The sequence below is a fragment of the Rhinopithecus bieti genome, unplaced genomic scaffold (genome assembly GCF_001698545.2).
Source record: "Rhinopithecus bieti isolate Rb0 unplaced genomic scaffold, ASM169854v2 scaffold_2272, whole genome shotgun sequence".
Lineage (NCBI taxonomy): Eukaryota > Metazoa > Chordata > Mammalia > Primates > Cercopithecidae > Rhinopithecus > Rhinopithecus bieti.
In genome coordinates, this window is record NW_016804163.1 from 1,492,572 (window position 1) to 1,514,312 (window position 21,741).

At 33.9% G+C, this 21,741-nt stretch overlaps 1 protein-coding gene across 2 annotated transcripts in view; it reads right to left on the minus strand.

The window, feature by feature from the left end:
* Nucleotides 1–1,250: 1,250 nt before the first annotated feature.
* CCDC102B (coiled-coil domain containing 102B) overlaps nucleotides 1,251–21,741 on the minus strand; it is a 355,558-nt gene continuing 335,067 nt past the window's right edge. For both annotated transcript variants that reach the window (XM_017867082.1, XM_017867080.1), the window contains one exon: nucleotides 1,251–2,415. In XM_017867082.1, coding sequence (XP_017722571.1) covers nucleotides 2,308–2,415 — 108 coding nt within the window. In that variant the 3' untranslated portion in view covers nucleotides 1,251–2,307. The remainder of the gene's footprint in view (nucleotides 2,416–21,741) is intronic.

The following is a 21,741-nucleotide window of genomic DNA, read 5'->3' on the forward strand; positions in this document are numbered from 1 at the left end:
GTGAAACCTCGAGTGACCCCAGCCAACATCACATACAGCAAAAGAACCACCATTCTGACCACAGCCAACTCACAGAATCTTCAATCATAGAAAATCATTGTTGTTTTCATTAAGTTTTGGCATTGATTGTGGCACACCAAGATATAACTGAAACAATATTTCGTTTCCAACATTTTGAAGGAAAATCATTGAAGCAAATATCTTTCTTAAGCCATTATCTGTACAAACCAAATGTTTACTATGCAACTTCAGCCTTGAATGAAGTTTAGTCTTCTTCCAGTACATTCTTTCATAATCCTGTCCACTTCATCTATCACATCTCAACTTCCTCATCTGGTTTATGAGGATAATAAATGTCTCCATTATATATGTCTTACGAAGATTAAACGAGTTAATACACCTGATACATCTAGACAATGCTTTGTTCATAGCAGCCCTGGAAGGGGTAGTTATCAATATGAGTCTGTACTGAGAGCATTGAGGAGCTGCCTCTTTGGCCTATCACAATAGTGGAACTCTAGAATAGAAAAGAGAACATGATATAATGTGAGAGTATAAAAACCCATTCCTCTTGGGTTCTGAGATTGTCAGATGAGCAAACCTTTCAGAAAAGAACCCCATTTTCCCCTTTATGTGCTTTTATCTAGAGATTGTGTTGTATGCAAGAAACTATAGAAGTCTAATGATGAGGGATGGTGGCAGGGAGATTTGTTTTCCACTTGCGTTTAGGATCTTGAGAGGAAGATGCCTTGCCAATTGCCCCACACCCACTTGGGGCACAGCTACAGAAAAGCAGAGAAACATGGTCAGGCAAGGGGAACCCTAATATTTAGCTTCTCCAAACTGTATTTGGTTCTCATATGGGATTGTGACTGAGATGAGACCTTGACCTGGGGCCCATCCCGAAGGCTCCATCTGGGTGAATTGCTTAGTCAGTTTGTTGATAGGGGATATGATGGGATAGAGGAGGTCATACCAGAAAGGGTTGAAATGGATCCAGTTCAACAGGAGGAGTGTTAAGCAAAGAGAGGGAAGTTCACATTTCAGCATCAGAACCCAGCAAGAGTACACAGTGACAAAATGGACTTCATTACTGCACAGCCTAGCAAACACACACCAGTGTGCACTTGAAGGTCAGGTCCTTTGCCCCCCAGTGCTGAGTTCCTACTAGTCATACAATCTCCCATGTTTGGGAGAGAAACAGGGAAAAAGTAAAGACTCAGTGAATGAAGAAGCCTTTTACAATGAGAGACTCTGATAAAAGTGGTCCGTCTTCGGTAATGAATTAGTAAGATTTCATTTTTTTTGGACTAATCAATGGAGAGGGAGATGAGTAAAACCAGTATGTTATTGACTGAGCTAAATCTTACAAGTTGCCTTCAGTTGAAAATAGGTATGGAAAATTATAAGTGTCATTTTGTTCAAAATAACATTTCGCCTGAAAAACTAAACGTAAATATGAAGCAATAAACTATAATGTATATAAAAGTTTTAAGGAAATATTCACATAACCACAATTTCCTAATTTTCTTTACTCCCGCTACTCAAAGGGAAACCACAGCTTAATTGTGGCCTGATTTCTAGCTAGATACTACTTTGCAATGCTGATGTCCTTCCATGATTTTACTGTAGAAATGTCTATCCAGATAAAAGTAAAAAGTCCTTTTAGTTTCTCAGCGATGCTTATAACCTGTCTTAGCTTCAATCACAAGTTATCTGTTACTTCAAAATACAAAACACTTTTTCTGATTCATCTGCTCACTTCTGTTTTACACAAAGAATTAGAAATGATTTATAAAATTATATAAGAAATGTATTGTTATATCTCTAGAATGATTCATTTTTGTTAATACAATCTGCCATCTCCACCACATAGACAAAAAACACCTACTTAAAAGTTTACCAATTACTTAAACAAACCAGTACTTTTACTTAAAGTCAATGATTCTCTTGTTAATGACCAGCAACTTGTATGGTTTTCAACTTACTTTTGCTTGCCAATATTGTAACTCTTTCAGATTTTATGTAAGAAGTATTGTGAAAGCCACTTTTGACTTTCAAAATATTTACACGTCTTAGAATTAAAGTTGTTTTAAATGACATTTACATTGTCTTTTTGAGAATATGCAGTATCTATTAAGCAAAAATTAGAAGAAGTCAAGAAGCCCGTTAATTTGTGCATTGTCTAAGATTTTTTCATTAATATGTCTAGTTAATAAAAATAATTTTACTGATATGTAAGAAAAGGATATGGAAATGTCTTTATTTAAGGCCCTAATCTTTAATTCAGCATATTTTGTGAAAAACTTACCAGTTTTGCAAGTGCCTGAGTTCAGCCTCTAAGTTTTCATTTCTTTCTCTCTCTTCATTCAGAGACCTCTGGAGCTCACGGATCTGATTCAGGGAATCATCAAGCTGAAAGCGAAGTAGAAAATGCTTTAGTTAGGCTCAGGTGTTCTATAGTACATCATGGTGGCTACAGTAAATAATATCTTATCATATACTTAAAAATTGCTAAGATAATAGATTGTTTCTCACCACAAAACTATACGTATTTGAGATAGTGCATATATTAAGTAGCTTGATTAGCTATTCTACAATATACACATTTAGCAAAACATGTTGTATATCATAAATATGTACAACTTTTACTTGTCAATTTAAAAATAAAATTTATATTAAAAAACATGAGGATCCATTCTATACAAGACACAGTTTTCTATCTCCATCTTAATAAGAAAAGCCCTTACTGAAAAAAAAAAGTAGTTGAAATAAAATAACCCTTTAAAAACAAGGTATATTTTTTGTATGACAGTAAAGTACCAGTAGTGTATGTGTTTCTTTTGTATATGTGCATGAATAAATGAAAATATTCATTTAATAGAGTTAACATACATATTCAGTAATAAAACAAACCTCAAAATGATCTCTGAAATATCTGACAAAATCCTTTCTATGTAGCCACTCCTCTCCCATTTCCACTCTTACCTCCCCTAGCTATAAGTCACTGAACTATAACTTGTGTGTTTTATTCCCATGGCTTTGAACAAAATACACTCGTGTGTATACATATTCACATATACATATGCTAAGTGTGTATATATATGTGAAATATATTTATATATATTATTGAAAATGTATCATTTTAATTGCTTTAATTAAAAAAGGTATTTCATGCTAAATGTAATATTCTTGCTTTTTAAATCCAATGGCTAAGACTTGCCTGTAGTAATGTTTCCTCTGTGGTCTCTTTGTCCTCCCTGTATTATAGCACTGTATTAATATGCCATGACATATACACCTACCCTCCTTTCCATGAGTATTTACATTGTCTCCAGCCTTGTGATACTCTGAACATTCATATATACTGGGTCCCTTGGTATCCATAGGAGATTGGTTCCAAGACCTTCTGCAGATTTCGAGATCCACATATGCTCAAGTCACTAATATAAAATGGGATAGTATTTGCCAATATTCTATGCATATCCTCCTCTATATGTTAAATTGTCTCTAGATTACTTATAATACCTAATGCAGTATATAATAAATATAAATGGTATATAACTAGTTATATTGTATTGTTTAGGGAATAATAACAAAAATCTGTACATGTTCAGTACAGATGCATTTTTAAAAAATATTTTTGATTTGTGGTTGATTGGTTGATTCCAATAATGTGGAATCCATGGATATGGAGGGCCAACTGCATAGATATATAGTAATGCACCGCATAATGACTTTCTGGTTAAAAATGGATGCATATAAGGTAGTGGTCACATAGGATTTTAATGGAGCTATATAATGGAGCAGGCTATACCATCTAAATCTATGACCTTCACACAAAGACAAAATTGCCTAACGATGATCTTTTCAGATTATGTCCCTATTGTTGACACACATGCGCACACACACACAAAATTATGTATTATATATAGAAATCCAATTTTATTTTTTTCCTATACAAACACATTTTGAAAGGTACATAAGTGCAACTATCTATCATCTGTTATACACACACACAGTCATATATGTATATGTATATGTATATATGTATATATATGACACGTGTGTGTGCATAACAGATGATAGATAGATATAGATGTGTTTCATCTGTTAAAACTTTTCTCTTGAGACATGTGTAGGAGTAGAATCACCAGATTATACTTGTTATAATACTAAATTTCACAAGGTAATACCAAAATGTCTCCCAAAATTGTTTACTAATTTAACTCAATAAAATAATTAGAAGAGATCCAGTTTCATCACATTTTCATTAACTCTTGATATGACATTTGAAAACTTTTATCAATCCCTGATCAATAATTATGTATAATACCTCTTTATATTTTATTAGATTAATATTTTCTTTTGTATGTTTATTCAGGCCTTTTGCTCATTACTCTATTTTGGCATTTTTCCATTTGTTTTTTTCTGTATATATTCATGTTATAATGTTAATACTACTCCTTTGTTGGTCACAAGAGTCCCAGGCATTTTTGGCAGGTTTGTAATTTTTTTTTTCCATTTAAGAGATCTTTGGTTTAATCATAGTTATTTTTATTAAATTATGAAATACATCAATATTTTCTCTTACAGTTGGGACTTGTACTCCAACTATAGAAAAATGTTGTTCTGTATTTTCACTATTTTTTTTTTCATGTTTTGCACTTGTCATTTATGTTCTTGATCAAGCAGGAGTTAATTTACACATTACGTGAGACAGAAATCCAATTTTATTGTTTTCCTATACAAACACATTTTGAAAGGTACATAAGTGCAAATATTGAATAGACGTCTCTCAATTGATCTGACATATCAAATCTGTCATATGTCAAAATTCTGTATATTTCATGTACAGTTTCTTTTATAAAGTCTGATAGCAGACCCTCCCTTTTTTGGATAATTTATTTGGTCCTGCACATTGCCTGAATTACTATAGCTTTCATTATAAATTTTGACATACAATAGTAAAAGATCCCTTTTCCCAGTTCTTTTTCCTCAGAAATATCTTGATTATTCTTGATTCTTTATAAATTTCAAAAACAGCATAGCAAATTTCATGAAGAACTATATTTGTATTTAACTTGGAGTTTCATTAACTCTATGGGATAATTTAAGTATATTTGACATTATTTCAGTATTTAATGCTTTTGCCCAAAACACAGTGTATTTTAAATTTTACTTAGGTCATCTTTAAGGCCTCTCAACTAAATATATAATTTTCTCCTTAGAAGCCTTGCAAAGTTTCTTCTTGGGAGGTTTAATTTTATTAAATTTAGTTTTAGTAATTTTATATCTTATGATATTAAAATATTTTAAAGTTATTTTCCAAAACGTAAAATAAAATGTATTTTATAAGTTTTGTTGTATGTGTATAGTAAGCAAATTGCCTTATTAGGCCAGGAAAAGAGACTCACATCTATAATCTCAGCACTTTGGGAGGCTGAGGCAGAAGGATTACTTGAAGCCACAAGTTCAAGTCCTGCCTGGACCAGGTAGTGGGACCCAATTTCTTAAAGAAAAAATAAAAATAGCCAGGCCTGGTGGCACATGCCTGTAGTCTCAGCTACTTGGTAAGCTGAGGCAGGAAGACGGCTTGGGCCCAGGAGTTCTGGATTATGGTGAGCTATGATTGTGCCACTGTACACCAGCCTGAGTGACAGAGCAAGGCCCTGTCTCTAAAATAAATAGTCTTATTAACTGAACATTTGTTTTACTGAAACTTAACACCTAGGTAAACATTCCTTGGTTTTCTAAAAATTAGCCTTTTTTTTTTTTTTTTTTCCTGATTGAAATAAGGCATTTTAAGATAAGCTGTGTTGTATTTTGAAATATATCTTTAAGCTTTGAAATCAATTAGGGTTCATATTACAGTTTTCCCATCTGTGTCTCAGAGCAAGTTTCATATCCACAGAGAGTCTAATACTCTCCATCTTTAAAATGGTTGTGCTTATAGTCATGTTATGAAGATGAAATAAGATAACATTTACAGATTGCATTATGTGGTGCTGGATATAAAGCATTTAGCATATGTTATCTAACCTAAACTTGTTTTAGTAGAAGGACAATGAAAATTAATGTGAAATGTAATTATGGGTACTGCTATTATAAGTGATTCTTGGCTACACCGTGAAGGCACTATCGTGACTAGGCAAGTTAATGCAGTAAAATGAGCACTTAATATCTAAAGTGCAGCAGTCATCTTAAAGGCAGAATATCCCACAAGGCAAAAATAGAACAACACTTAATCTAAGGTGATGACTAAAACAAAGCAGAAATGATAGATTCACAAGGTTTTAGAAGTTTTCAACAAGGGTGATATGCATGAGCATCGCATCTTATTGAAGTGCTATTGTGAGTTGAATTACAATGAATCTGTCTGTAATTTGCTCCTTCAACTCTTGGCTCATAGACAATATTAGGGTTTTAGAAATGCAGATTTAAGACCGTGCGCGGTGGCTCATCCCTGTAATACCAACACTTTCGGAGGCCGAGGCAGGTGGATCACTTGAGTGAGGAGTTCAAGACCAGCCTAACCAACATAGTGAAACCTCACCTCTACTAAAAATACAAAAATTAGCTGTGCATGGTGGCGGGCACCTGTAGTCCCAGCTACTCAGGAGGCTGAGGCAGGAGAATTGCTTGAACTCAGGAGACGGAGGTTGCAGTGAGCCGAGATTGAGCCACCGCACTCCAGCCTGGGCAACAGAGTGAGACTCGGTCTCAAAAAAAAAAAAAAAAAAAAAAAAAAAAAAAAAAAAAAAGCAATGGATCCTGACATGCTCTAAATAAGCTGAGAGGTCTTGGCTTTGAACTGCTCTTTTTAGGAAGAAAATCCACAAAAAAAACTATCTTCCTCGAGTAATACTAATTGTATTTTTCCAGGTTAACCATTAAAATATTTTAAGAAGTGTTTTATTTGCTAAGTGGCCAGGTTGTTTTCTTCTTGGCCTTATTGGGGCTTCCATGGGGTGGATTTGTGTGGTTTTATTCTCCTCCCTTCCACACAGTAATTTTTAGCACCTTTATTCTTCCAATTGAATATTTTACCATGTTGGGGAATTTTCCACACATGTTCAGCTTACAGACAAAAATCTTGCTTTTCCCTTGAAGTAGATTGCTGATCCTTGGCACTATAGAATAAACCAGTAATTTCAGTATTTATTAAAATTGCAAGAAATATCAATCCTCCTCTATACAAAGTCAAACCACTGTTAAAGATAACCAGACCTCAACTGATTGATCTCTATACCAGTGTTATTAAAGTGAAATCAATTTAAGTGTTAGAAGGAATTATATAGATTTAAGGGGTGTGGGGGAGGGAAGTTTTTTTTCAGTACCCTGATGGAGAAATGGTATTCTGTAAACTCTTCTCATCAAGTATTTATGCTTACAGAATGAATATTTTGTTTATATCATAAGGAACTCCCAAATAATATTTAGTCTTATTTCTGAATTTCAAGCATTTGGACATTTTTCAGTAATCCCCACATTTCATTGCTCTCTATAATTCCTAATTCACAGATATGGCACAAGTTTACTTTCTTACCATAGAAGTTTCCCCTTGTATCAAACTCATATATATTTGTTGATTTTACTTTTCTTAGTTTCCATTTTCTATGGAGAAACCAGAATGTTTAACATTCATGCCTCATTAAAAATTTATTTTTAGAAAGATTTTCATTCTGTTATATAGGTTCAAGATTAAAAATACAATTAGGTAATAGGCTAATAATAATGTTTGACTAATATTATTCTGGACCCTCAACTTATTTTACATTTTCATCTTCTCACCTATATACCTACTGGAAAAAAAATCACTTATTTGGCATTACAGTGCCAGTACTTAGGACAGTTCCTAAATAATTTAATAGATGAATGAGAAATGTTTCTTTTAAACTTTTTCTTTGATTCATAAATTTTTTACTTCTGCTCTATTATTTTAGACTTTTGTATTTGAATATCAATGTGGGCTATGACATTTAGGAAGTTAACTTACATGTATTTTTAGATATTTAAGAAACATTTTAGTAGTTTGATAGGAATAGCATTTAATCTCTAAGTTGCTTTAGGCAGTATGGCCATTTATGCAATATTGATTCTTCCTATCCATGAACATGAAATTATTTTCCATTTGTTTGTTCATATCCGATTTATTTAAGCAGTGTAACTCTCATTGTAGAGATCTTTTAACTCCCTGGTTAGCTGTATTCCTAGGTATTTTATTCTTTTGGGGCCTATTGTGAATGGCACTACATTCCTTATATGACTCTAGGCTCAGATGTTGGTGTTTAAGAATGCTACTTATTATTGTACATTGATTTTGTATCCTGAAACTTTGCTGAAGTTGTTTATCAGATCAAGGAGCTTTTGGGAACAGACGATGAGGTTTTTTTAGAAGACGATGAGGATTTTTTAGATATAGAATCATGTCATCTGCAAACAGGGATAGTTTGACATTCTCTCGTCCAATTTGGATGCCTTTTATTTCTCTCTTGCCTGATAGGTCTAGTCAGGACTTCTCATACTATGTTGAATAGGAGTGGTGAGACAAGGCATCTTTGTCTTGTACTGGTTTTCACAGGGAAGGCTTCTGGCTTTTGCCCATTCAGTATAATGTTGGTTGTGGGTTTGTCTTAGATGGCTCTAATTATTTTGAAGCATGGTCCTTCAATGCCTAGTTTATTGAGGGTTTTTAACACGAAGGGATTTGGATTTTAGTGAAAGTGTTTTCAGTGTCTATTGAGATAATCATGTGGTTTTTGTCCTTAGCTCTCTTCATGTGATGAATCACATTTACTGATTGCCATCCCAGGGATAAAGCCTACTTGATCGTGGTGCATTAGCTTTTTGATATGATGGCAGATTCAGTTTGCTAGTATTTTGTTGAGGACTTTTTGAATCTATATTCATTGAGCATATTGGCCTGAAGTTTTGTTTGCTGTTGTTGTGTCTCTGCAAAAAGAGCCCAAATAGCCAAGGCAATTCTAAGCAAAAAGAACAAAACTGGAGACATCATATTACCCAACTTCAAACTATACCACAAGGCTACAGTAACCAAAACAGCATGGTACTGTTACAAAAATAGACACATAGACCAATGGAATAGAATAGAGATCCCAGAAATAATGGCACATGCATATAACTATCCAGTCTTCAACAAAACTGACAAAAACAAGCAACGGGAAAAGGACTCCCTATTTAATAAATGATGCTGGGATAACTGGCTAGCCATATACAGAAGATTGAAACTGGACCCCTTTCTTATACCATATACAAAAATCAACTCAAGATGAATTATAAAGACTTAAATGTAAAACTATAAAAGCCCTGGAATATAACCTAGGAACTACCATTCTGTACATAGGACCTGACAAACATTTCACTGGACAATGATGCCAAAAGCAATCGCAACAAAAGCAAAAATTGACAAATGGGATCTAATTAAAGACCTTCTGAACAGCAAAATAAAGTATCATAAGAGTAAACAGACAACCTACAGAACGAGAGAAAGTTTTTGCAAACCATTCATCTGACAAAGGTCTAATATCCAGAATGCATAAGGACCTTAAAAAATTTACAAAAGGAAAACAACACTATTAAAAAGTGGGCCAAGGACATAAACAGATAGTTCTCAAAAGAAGACATTCATGTATCCAATAAGCATATTATACAATGCTCAGCCTAATTATTAGAGAAATGCAAATAAAAACTACAATGAGATACCATCTTATACCAGTCACAATGGCTATTATTTACCAGTCAAAACATAATAGATGCTGGCGAGGTTGCAGAGGATAGGGAATGCTTATACATTTTGGGTGGGAGTGTAAATTAGTTCAGCCACTCTGGGAAAGCAGTGTGGTGATGCCTCCAAATACTTAAAATAGAATTACTGTTTGACCCAACAATCCCATTGTTGGGTATATACTCAAAGGAGTATAAATCATTCTACCACAAAGACATAAGCATGCATATGTTCATTGCAGCACTATTCAAAATAGCAAAGACAATCAATTTATATGCCCATCAACAGTAGACTAAACAAAATGTGGTACACGTACACCATGGGACACTATGCAGCTATAAAAAAGAATGAGTTTATGTCCTTTGCAGCAACATAGATTGTGCTAGAGGTCATTATTCTAAGCAAACTAACACAGGAACAGAAAATCAAATACCACATGTTCTCACATATAAGTGGGAGCTAAACAACAAGAGCACATGAACACAAACAGGGGAACAACAGACACTGGGACCTACTTGAGAGTAGAGGGTGGGAAGAGGGAGAGGATCAGAAAAAATACCTATTGGGTGCTATGCTTATTATCTGGGTGATGAAGTAATCTGTATGCCACGCCCCTGTGACATGCAGTTTACCCGTGTAAGAAACCTGCACATGTACCATCAAACCTAAAACAAAAGTAAAAAATAAAAAGGAAATATTTTGGTCCAACTATTAAAGACATTGGAGTTTGAATACAGTATGATACTTTAAGCAAAATTTATTTTTAAAATGTAAAAGTAATTAAAAAATGATTCCTCAGTATAATTTCTGTTTTTTTTTTGTATTAAGAACATGTATTTATGAACAGTCTGTTGATTATTTAGTAAAGAACATAGTTATAACACATTTAAAACCATAGTATTTAGAGTATTTTATCACAGAAGGAAATGATTAACATGTTAGTAATTTAAGTTTATTACATGTTTTATTCACTGGAAAATTTGTTTGTATTCATTTTATCATAATTATATTTTTGTTGTCATTTGTCATGTTTTGATACATTGAATGCTTCATGAATAACTTACTACTGATACGTTTTAGGAACTGAATTGTGTTCCCTCCAACCTAAATTCATATATTGAAGCATTAAACCCCAATGTGACTGTATCTGGAAGTAGAGTAAGAAGGTAATTAAGGCTAAATGAAGTTGTAAGAGCGAGGCCCTAATGCAGTAGGACTGGTATTCAAATAAGAAGAGAAAGAGATTACAGGAGTGCACACACAACAAGAAAAGGTGATGCAAGGTCTCGGCAAGAAGGCGGCAATCTGCAAACCAAGAAGAGGGACCTCAAGAGAGACCAACTTGGCTGGTACTTTGAGACTCTGAATGTACAGCCTCCAGAAATGTGAAAAAATAAATTCCTGTTACTTAAGCTACTCAATTTGTGGTATTTCGTTATGGCAGCCCATGCTGCCTAATACAATATACACAAAGTAAAACAGAAACAATCATTTAGAGAGATTCATTGGCACTTAAGGAAGAGATCCCAAACGTGGTTCTCAACTGTTACTGTTCCTTTGTTTTGCATATGTAAACAGTTATGAAGTCATGTGAGCTTCAGTTTCCTCATTTTGAAAAGGAAATAATAATGTTAAACTATCTCACACAGCAGAGGTAAATTAACTATTAAAATCCTAATGAAGCTCTCTATAAATATCAAAACACAGAAATAATGGTCCTCAGCATAGCTGTCTTCCTTCAATCAGTCTTTCTCAGAGTTATTCATTTCAAATATTTCATATTGGCTTCTCTAGAGGGAAAATACTTGTTGAGTTTGGCAAATGTACAGGGTTTCCCAGGAGAACTATTACATGCATTTGCCATTTTAGACGACAATACATGTTGAGAGCATACTATGCCTTTGGCACAGTTTTCAAAGCTTTCATTTAATCTGCACAATGGTCCTGTGATTAAGAACCAAAGTTATTGTGGCAAAATGAGAATGTTGTGTTAATTAATTGTCTTTGGAAGCAATGTTCATTAGAAGTAGAATCATGGTTCATTAGCGTTTGAACCAGACAGCTAGATTCCACAACCTCAAACTCTTAACCTCCAGCCTACAGTCAGTAGGATGCCTTGCTTTGTGACAGGTAAAAAGATTTATATTCAATTATGGAGATAGATTTTTACCACTAAATCATTCTTTCAATGTAGTATTGGTAATATATTTTTTTCCTTTGGTTTTGGTTTTGCCCTTGTTCTTTCTAAAAAGCTGGCCACATACTAAATGCAATAGCTGGGAATGTTTTTAAAAAATTACTTTCATGGACCCCTTAGCAGACATTCTGAACTAAAATCTCAGGGGCAGTTCTCACGCAATTTATTTCCACTTCCTTCAGGTGATGCTGTGCTTATAAAATCTGAAAACAACCAGGATGTACTGTAGAACTTTTAAGAAAACTCTTTCAGGCTTAATTAGGGATAGGAACAGCATTTCCATATTGTTGCCACACATACACTATTCTCAAGCTTTGCTTTTCAAATCTCTTTCAAAAGTTTATTTCATAAATACTACTCATCATATTTCTTTTAAGAATAAACTCCCTACACTCAATCCCTGAAAATAATTCAGTAGATCTGTGGCCCAGTGTTTAAGGAAGTGGAGATTATTATAGTAATCTGGAGTGACAGAAACGGTTATAATTACACACTTCTTAAGTGAATTTATGATTCAGGGTACTGAGGTACAGGGTGCTGAGTATTGAGATAATATAAATTAGTAAAGATCACCATGATTTTGTTAGAGAAAAGTAGAACAGGTAAAGCTGTTAGGAGATGAATGCTGGGGATCCAGCGAGACATGGTGGTAGCTTTAAAGTAATAGCCATGTAGATAAGACCAAATGAGCAGGTTTGAGGAAACATTGCTGCCAAATCTTCTCCAATTGTGATTTCATCTTAGTGGCAGCTTTGAGGTATGAAACAGGTTGATTTGGCCATTAGAAATCTGAAGTTATCCCTTAAATTTTACTTTATTTAAATTATTTTCATCTGCCAGTTTGGTGAAATTTCATCCCTATATTGTAAATCTGAGTGTTTAATATGTAATTCAATAATGTATTATAATATTATTTTATGACTTCTTATGTGATTTTTGAAAAAGAGAACTTCCCAGTTTTTCCATGCTGCTCCTCCTCCATTCGTTCCACCCTTCTTTTCTTCCTTTCAAACCTGGTTAGAAAATGTTCTATACCAAATGGCTGATGGTAATTAATACAACCATGAGTAAGTCAGAGGAGACCCTTGCTGCCTTAGTTCTGACATTCAAATTGGGGTAGTAGCAAGGAGAGAGGAAAACAACAACAAAAAGCCCGTAACTCAACAGGGTAATTTGTGATAAACTCCAAGGAAAAAATAAACACAATGATATAAGAGGAACTGACCACCTGGTTTGGAAAGGGCTGAATAACATCACAACTAGAAGAACTAGTGAAGCAAGAGCAAACCAACCCCAAAGATAGCAAAACACAGCAAATCAGAGCAATTGAGACATGAAAAACTATGCAAAAGGTCAATGAATCCAGGAGGTGGTTATTGGAAAAAATTCGTAAGATGGATTGCTAGCTAGGCTACAGAAGAAAAAAAGAGAGAAGTAAAGATATGTAAGCTGAAACTCTAATGGTCAGACTCCAGGCATGTAACAACCTGGGGGCATAGAAAGGAGTTAGGGTTTTGTCCCAAGTTGAATGGAAGGCCTTTGGGCATTAAACAAGCCAATCATTTATAGCGGGTCCACAGGGGAAGCTGGAAGATGAAAGAGTAAACTTTTGTAGAAATATAGGAAAAGATCAAAGGAGCAGTAATCTAGAGTGATAGAAATGGTTATATAATATAGCAGGCAAACCTGTATCCAACAAGCATAGGTCATGTTAACCGTAAGTCCAAGACACACTATCGGGGTAACTATAAGAGGAACTGGTAAAAATTATAAATAACAACATGTCAGCATAAACCTGATAAAGAATTATGAAAAACAGGACATCTGAGCAAGCTCAATGTAACTAATGCAAATTGAGTATATGCTGTGCACTAAAAGTAGGATGATATAAAGCAAGTGCTGCTTTGATTCTGTAATAAGAGATAAAATATCCTTCAACTTTCTGACTGCTTAACCGCATGTATTAAAATCTTTTTTTTTTTTTGCTCAATAACATAATAGCCAATGCCATATTTATGATTTTGCATGTTCCTTTAGGCCTTGATTTCTTTTAACTCTAACACTCTAACCTACTTCTCTCCTCTTTCTGACAGCAACAGTAATGGCAGGAACCTTTCAGGCATTTGCTTTTCCTCTTTCTTTTTCAGTCCAGCTTGAAGCTTCCTACCTGTGGATTCTCATATGCCTCTTACCCCACCCAGGTTTAAAAATGAGATTCAACATGGTAGAGAGGCTACTGATATTGATACCATTTATTTTAATTTAACCTTTCAGAAACGAACTTTTAAGTTTAATAACATAGCAACCAATCTTAAAAAACACAGAGATTAATTTTGTCTCATTCATCTAAGTAAAAATAAGACAACTTCGATATCCACATAATCACAAACCTTCAACACATTTTAAACCCTGCTTATCAAACATACTTCTACTACAGAGTGATAAAATCAATAGATATGGTTGGAGGTAGAATACTTATTAGTAAAGGAATCAACCGATTCAAGAATTTCTGTCAAATATCCAGAGGATAGTTAACAAGAAATCTCAATAATCCTATTGCTTGATCTTGTTATTGACTAAACTGACATTTTAATACCATCAAATTGATCAAAACCTTAGCCACAGAGTCAAATTTAACACTGAGAAAGTCATGCACACTAAAAAAAAAATAAAAAAAAAAAAAAAACCCTGCATCTAATCTAAATCTAAATCGATGGGGGGGGGGTATTTGTTTAATGGCCTCCAATGATTTCAAAATTAAAAATACAAGAAATAAATATTATGAATGTAACTTGGACTCGAGTTTTCACATAAAAAAAAAATAAAATATTGGTTTAGTAGCAATAGTGAAATGGGTAATGCCACCAGCCACCTAAAAGGAAAAATGATAATAAAAATTGAGGATTAACTTTCATAAGATTTTGCAGTTGAAAATAAACTTCGGTGTTATACATGTCATTCCCTCATTTATATATAAGTTCATTTTATGGTCCCGTTAAATTCAGGGCACCTTATAAAGTCTTTTCCCCCGCCTCATAAAAGACTAAGATTTATCGGTCATAGCAGCAAATGAAGTAAAGAAAATTTAGTTCTAAGCAACATAATTTAATTGCGAAAGTCAAGTTGGCTCAATCAGGATTTGAATGAAAATATCTTATATAATTTAAGAATTAGAGAGTAGAGAAAAAATCTTACTATGACAATTAACATATTGTGATGATTCATTGCCATATTTTCCTCATAATAATTTGTAAAACGTGAGTTTCCCCAAGATTTTGTTTCTACCTGCTAACAAATACTACTTCAAAGTAGAGGACTAGAAGTAAGTACATGGCAAAAATAAGTTTATTAAACATTGAAATAGTAACTAAATTTTAATTAATTAAATAGAAATAGAAGAGCAAATATATAATCACAATGCATTTTGTGGCTAGTTGACGCACACGGCTTATAAGTATATCAAAATTTGAGAGAGCGTGTAAAGGAAACTTTAGGTAATTTAACCAAAACCCAACACATATAATTAAAAGAGTACAACCATCTAATGAAAATGTCAACCAAGTAAAACATCAGTATAATAATTGACTGGTACATAGTGAAAGAAAATAGTTGAGATGCAGAAAACTTAGAATAAAATAATAGATGTTTATTTTAGTAATAACCTATGATGCAAAACAACAATGGACACATGTCCCAAATTAGTGAAATACATTAAAATATTGGTTATCTGTGTTAGAATAAATATTCAAGAAACAAATAACTTTGGAAAATGGTATATTACTATATAATGTTAATTTAATGAAAGCAGCCTACAACTGCCATATAGGGTAGGGATCTTAATATTAAAATAAAAATAAATACATTGTTGTTCTTCCTATGGCATTCACATGCAATGAAACACTCTGATAGCTTTGTATCTTCATGTAGAATATTCTAGATCAAAATCCCACGGAAAGTGGAACATTTTCAAGAATGGGACTGGCACATTATGTTTGCAACGTAGTAAGCACAGGAATCCCCCCTGCTGCACTGTCTGAATGGTTCGTTAGTAACCAGTGAATAAAAGGTGACAAAAATGTGAAGGGTTTTGCTAATGACAAGAGCCAACTGATGAAAGGAAAAGATTAGATATTTATTTAATAAAAACTGTACTAATCAGACATTGAGCCACTAACAATGTTAAGATTTATGGAATGCATTTATGAAATATCTGAAGAAATAATTGACTCTATTTTTCATTGAAACAAGTTTTAATATAATGCCCTTAAAATGCATATTTGGTTAGGAATACAAAGACGATGGAGAGTGTGTTGTGTGGAATGCTTGTGTATATAAAAATATATAGGAGAGAATATCGAAATCGGTGGTAAATCATTATCACAAAAACAAAAAAACACAGTTGTATAGGGATGGATAATGAAATATGTGACTGAATAGACATGGTTGGAAGGAAATAGTTGTAAAAGTTAGTGGAAAAGTATCCCTACCTAGCAGGTAGATTACAAAGGTGCTTTATATCTTTATGTTTTGTATTGTATATGTTACAGTCTTTTAAAGAGGGTAATTGTATATTTTTGGTCAAGAAAAAATGTTAATAACCAATTGATGAGATTTGGGAATATGGAAATTGAGCACATTTTGGAAGGCATTCTAAATCTAAGCCATACCAAAAGCCTAAAATATTCATGTTTTAATTCATTATGTTTGGCTATGTATGAGAAATAATATCAGAAACACATAAAAACATTTTGCCACAAAATACTGCCATGTATGATCATGAAAAATTCAAGATTTAACCTAAATGGTAACTGAAAATATATTGTTTAATTATAGTCTGCAGACATTAAAACGGAACGTTCTGCAGACATAAAATGTTTATTTCAGATTTCATTCGAGTAAGGGCCATTTTATGCATTTGGAAAGTTGACAAACAATCCTCCAACACTGGTGCATAAGTTATGAATTTCTTGCAAAAAATTATTATATATAAAAATAAAACAAAAATGCCAATAAATAGTGATAGAGGTGGCTGTGATATTATTAATTATTCATTTTGTTGCTTAAACATTTTGATATTTTATAAATTTGTTTCAAGCTCTTATAACATTTACAATAAAAAAATCAACATTTAATTTAATTTGAAGGATGTTTTAAAAGCAATGGAAAGTACCTGAGGTGTAATCCAGGCTTTTACAATCTCTCATCTGGTCTATGTCAAAGACCTAGGTGGGGTTATTGTGACCATTTAGCCCCAAGTAACAAGTCCCTCAATAGCCCCCAGTGCTATAAGATTAGGCTCAGTACTCAGATTAACACATAAAGCCTCCTCCAATTTACTGTCTTCTCTCACCTTCTATCAGGGTAATCTATTTTGTTACATTCTGAATTTTTCTATTTCTCTATACAAAACAAGGCTGACTTACTGTTGTTGGTGGTGTTTGTTTTATTATTTCTCTTCCCTCATGCCTTTGCTCATGTTCTTTCTTCTTTTGTTAACCTTCTCATAAATCACCTTAGAATCCCCATACAATGAAAATAACGACTCAATGAGTCTCAGGCGGGGCTCAAAATGTTTGCAGTTCAACCAGTCTCCAGGTGATACTGATGCTGATGCTGCTTGTCCTTGGAATACACTTGGAAGAGCAGTACAATTGCCCTGGCCTGACAGATGTCGCTTTCATTAGACACTTGATCTCTTGTTGACCTTTATCTTTGAATTTACAAAGCTAAATTATAATCAGCATTTTCTATTTCTGTCCCTCATAGACTGTGAGCCCCTTGATGTTGCTGCAACCATATATTCTAAATGTGATATACACAGGATGTGTGTGTGTGTCTACGAATGTGTTTGTATGTATGGATGTGTGTGTGTACACACATCCATGACATCCACAGTGGGGTGTCTTTATAATCTGTCCAGCTTGGAATTTAGTTATAGTAATTAGGAATGATGGCAAAAATTCAGCTAAGTATCTGTTCACAAATTCCCTGAATGAAGCTCATGCAATGCAGAAACTTTGCAAACAGTAATGTGTATGTGTGTGTATATATGTATGTGTGTGTATATATGTATGTATGTGTATATATATGTGTATATATACACATATATATACACATACACTATACACATACACACATATATAATATACAACATACATAGCTTCATTGATATGCAGTGCACTGTCATATCACCTGTTTTTCTCTATTTGATAACTTTAATCAAGGATGTGTACTGACTGTTCCTTCTTCCCCAAATCTTCCTTTAACAGATATCTGATCTGAATGATTCACTTTCTTTATCATCTTTCATGTATTTACTCAAAGCTTAGGCCAAACACCATATTTAATACTGCTGCCTGTACCCACTTTAGAAATTCTGATATTTTCTAAGATCTAGTTTCTAGATCTAGAGTTACAAGATCTATATTTTAACGGCCTCTGTTTCTCTCCTTTTCATTTCACAATGCAAATCCCATGCAGCAGGGGTATTCATTGTATTCATGCTTGTATTTCAAGAGCCTGGAATAGTATTTGTTTGTTAAAAAAGAACAAATGAATGCTGGATAGGCTAAAGCAACAGATGCCCTTTCACTGTTGTTAAAAGTCATTGCCGAGCAAGTAGGCCATAATTTGAAATTTTCTATATAAATAATTTCCTAAAGCTTAGGTATGCCAGCTGAATCCAATTCAATATTTACTTTGTAATTCCTTTGTTCCTATTGCTACTCTGGTAAGGACCCAGGTCGTCTTGCTAAAACCCGGGTAGATTCCCAAAAATTTATGTCTCAAGTAAAACACATTCAAACCATATCTTAGAATCACATCAAACTGACAAGATAACAAAGATTCAGCTATATTCTAAATCTTCATAATTTGGGGATAATGATTTCAGCTAAAAGGGTATTACAGTTATTAGAAAATAGTAATTTCTATCATGAAAAATAAAATATAACACAGAGAAATGGCTACAAAAACCTGTTAGATGCTGTAGATTGCAGCAAGTACATTCTACCTCTTTTTATTGGTATTATAAAACTTTATCTAAATCCCAGTGGAAGCAGTTGATAACCAATTTTAATACATCTTTCCATTAGCAATAGAACAGGACCAATTCCTGCCATGGAACTTGAAGTGACAAGTTGAGCATCAGGGATTCTGGCAAGTGTTTTTGGCCAATCTGCTTCAATTCTGCTCCAGGGCATCCACAGTGGGGTGTCCTTATAATCTGTCCAGCTTGGAATTTGATTAGGGTAATGAGGAATGATGGCAAAAATTCAGCTAAGTTCCTGTTCACAAATTCCCTAAATGCATCTCATGCAATGCAGAACCTTGACAAGAAATAAGCATCCATGGCAATTTGCCAGTTTTGAATCACTAATACAGAGTAAATTTTGCCCTGATATTTATAATTGGAAGTGAAATATTCTGGTCCACTTTATTAAGGACTATATGACAATGAACTCTCCATCTGGAAAAAAAAAAAAACTCAGTAAAACCAATAAAGACATTTTGCTAAAACTTCTTGGTGATCTCAGGTAGAAAGCAGTTGTCTTTTGAGAAATTTACTATGTATATAGCATTTGCTACATGGTTCTATGTATATTTCAATGTCAGAATCAATTTCAGGTCCTCCAAATTCACATCTTTTTACTGCCTATATAGAAACTATTAGATAATTTTAATCTTGTGAATCCAAATCTTAAAATGTCCTCTAGTTTTGTAACCCATGATGATGATTCTGATTTTCAAGAATTACTTAGGTAGTGTACCTATCGAACTTCATTTTTTTCCAACAAAGACCATTGAATTTCACAGGATTTTCACATTTCCATTGAACTGCTTACTAAATATTTACCAAATATCCTCCATTTAAATCAATTAGCATCCTTGCCTACTGGATGATTGTTAAAATGTTTCAGAAATATTAGACAAGCTATTGTTGGATAAATGAATTGCTAAAATCATTTATTGAACTTTGAGATCTATAAACAATAATGTTTCTAATATGGTATACTGATAATGCAATTGTTATATGTATAGAGTTAATGAAATGAATACGAGGATATCTCAGGGGAATACTCAATTCTTGAATTAAATTCTATAGAGCAAAAGGTAAAATGCTTACTTATAAATAAATTGTTATAATTGAGTAATTCTATATGGAATGACACAGGTTCAGATTTGAGAGATTGCCATTTTAAGGGTATGGTTTGTTTGCAAACAGGGTGGAGGCAGTTTTCTCTAAATGGACCATTACAGTGACTGAAATGATAAAAAGCCATATTCTCAATATTTTGAACCAATTATAACCCAAAAGGCTTTATTGTCCTCTTATGTGACAAAAGCTATAACAGAATAACCTTCCAAGTGGCTGTACTTTTGTGCAGAACAATTTTAGAAAATTTTAGAACAATTTTACAAAAGAAGAATAAATTTGGATAACTCACATCTGTTAATTTCAGTACTTTTCAGTAGAAAAGCTATAACACTCAAGACAATGTTTTACTGGCCTAAGTACAGACATATAGATCAATGGAATATAATTGTGTCCAAAGTTCAAAAAGAAAATCTTACATTTATGGTCAATCGTTTTCTGACGTGAGTGCCAAGACATTTCAATCAGGAAATCATAATATTTTCAACAAATTATTCGGGAATCTAGCTATTGAAAAAGAAAATAATGAAGTTGAACCTACCCTTTATACCATTCCCCAAAGATAACTCAACAGAGATCATAGACCCAAATGTGCGAGCTAAAACTATAAAACCCTTAGAAGAAAACATGAGAGTAAATCTTTTTTTTTTTTAATTTATACTTTAAGTTCTCGGGTACATGTGCACAACATGCAGATTTGTTACATATGTATGCGTGTGCCATGTTTGTGCGCTGCACCCATTAACTCATCATTTACATTAGGTATATCTCCTAATGCTATCCCTCCCTCCTTCCCCCACCCCACGACAGGCCCCAGTGTGTGATGTTCCCCTTCCTATGTCCAAGTGTTCTCATTGCTCAATTCCCACCTATTAGTGAGAACATGTGGTGTTTGTTTTTTTGTCCTTGTGGTAGTTTGCTGAGAACGGTTTCTTTTATGACGTTGGATTTGAGGAACATACACAGCATCAAAAGCACAAGCAACAACAGAGAAAAATAAACAAACTAGACTTAATCAGAAACTATTTAAAAGTTGTAAGCTTCAAATAACTCTATCAAGAAAGTGGAAAGACAATCCAATCCACAGAATGAGAGAAATAAGAGTAAATATTTGCAAATTATATATCTGAGAAGGGACTTGTATCCGGAATAAATAAATAAACTGCAACTCAATTATAAACAGACAAACCAATTTAGAAATGAGCAAAAGATGTGAACAGATTTTTTTCAAAAAAAATATTCAAGATGGGTGGAGCAAGATGGCCGAATAGGAACAGCTCCAGTCTCCAACTCCCAGCACGAGTGACACAGAAGACCAGTGATTTCTGCATTTTCAACTGAGGTACTGGGGTCATCTCACTAGGGAGTGCCGGACAATCAGTGCTGGTCAGCTGCTGCAGCCCGACCAGCGAGAGCTGAAGCAGGGCAAGGCATCGCCTCACCTGAGAAGCACAAGGGGGAAGGGAATCCCTTTTCCTAGCCAGGGGAACTGAGACACACAACACCTGGAAAATCGGGTAACTCCCACCCCAATACTGTGCTTTAAGCAAACGGGCACACCAGGAGAATATATCCCACACCTGGCCGGGAGGGTCCCACGCCCACGGAGCCTCCCTCATTGCTAACACAGCAGTCTGCCGC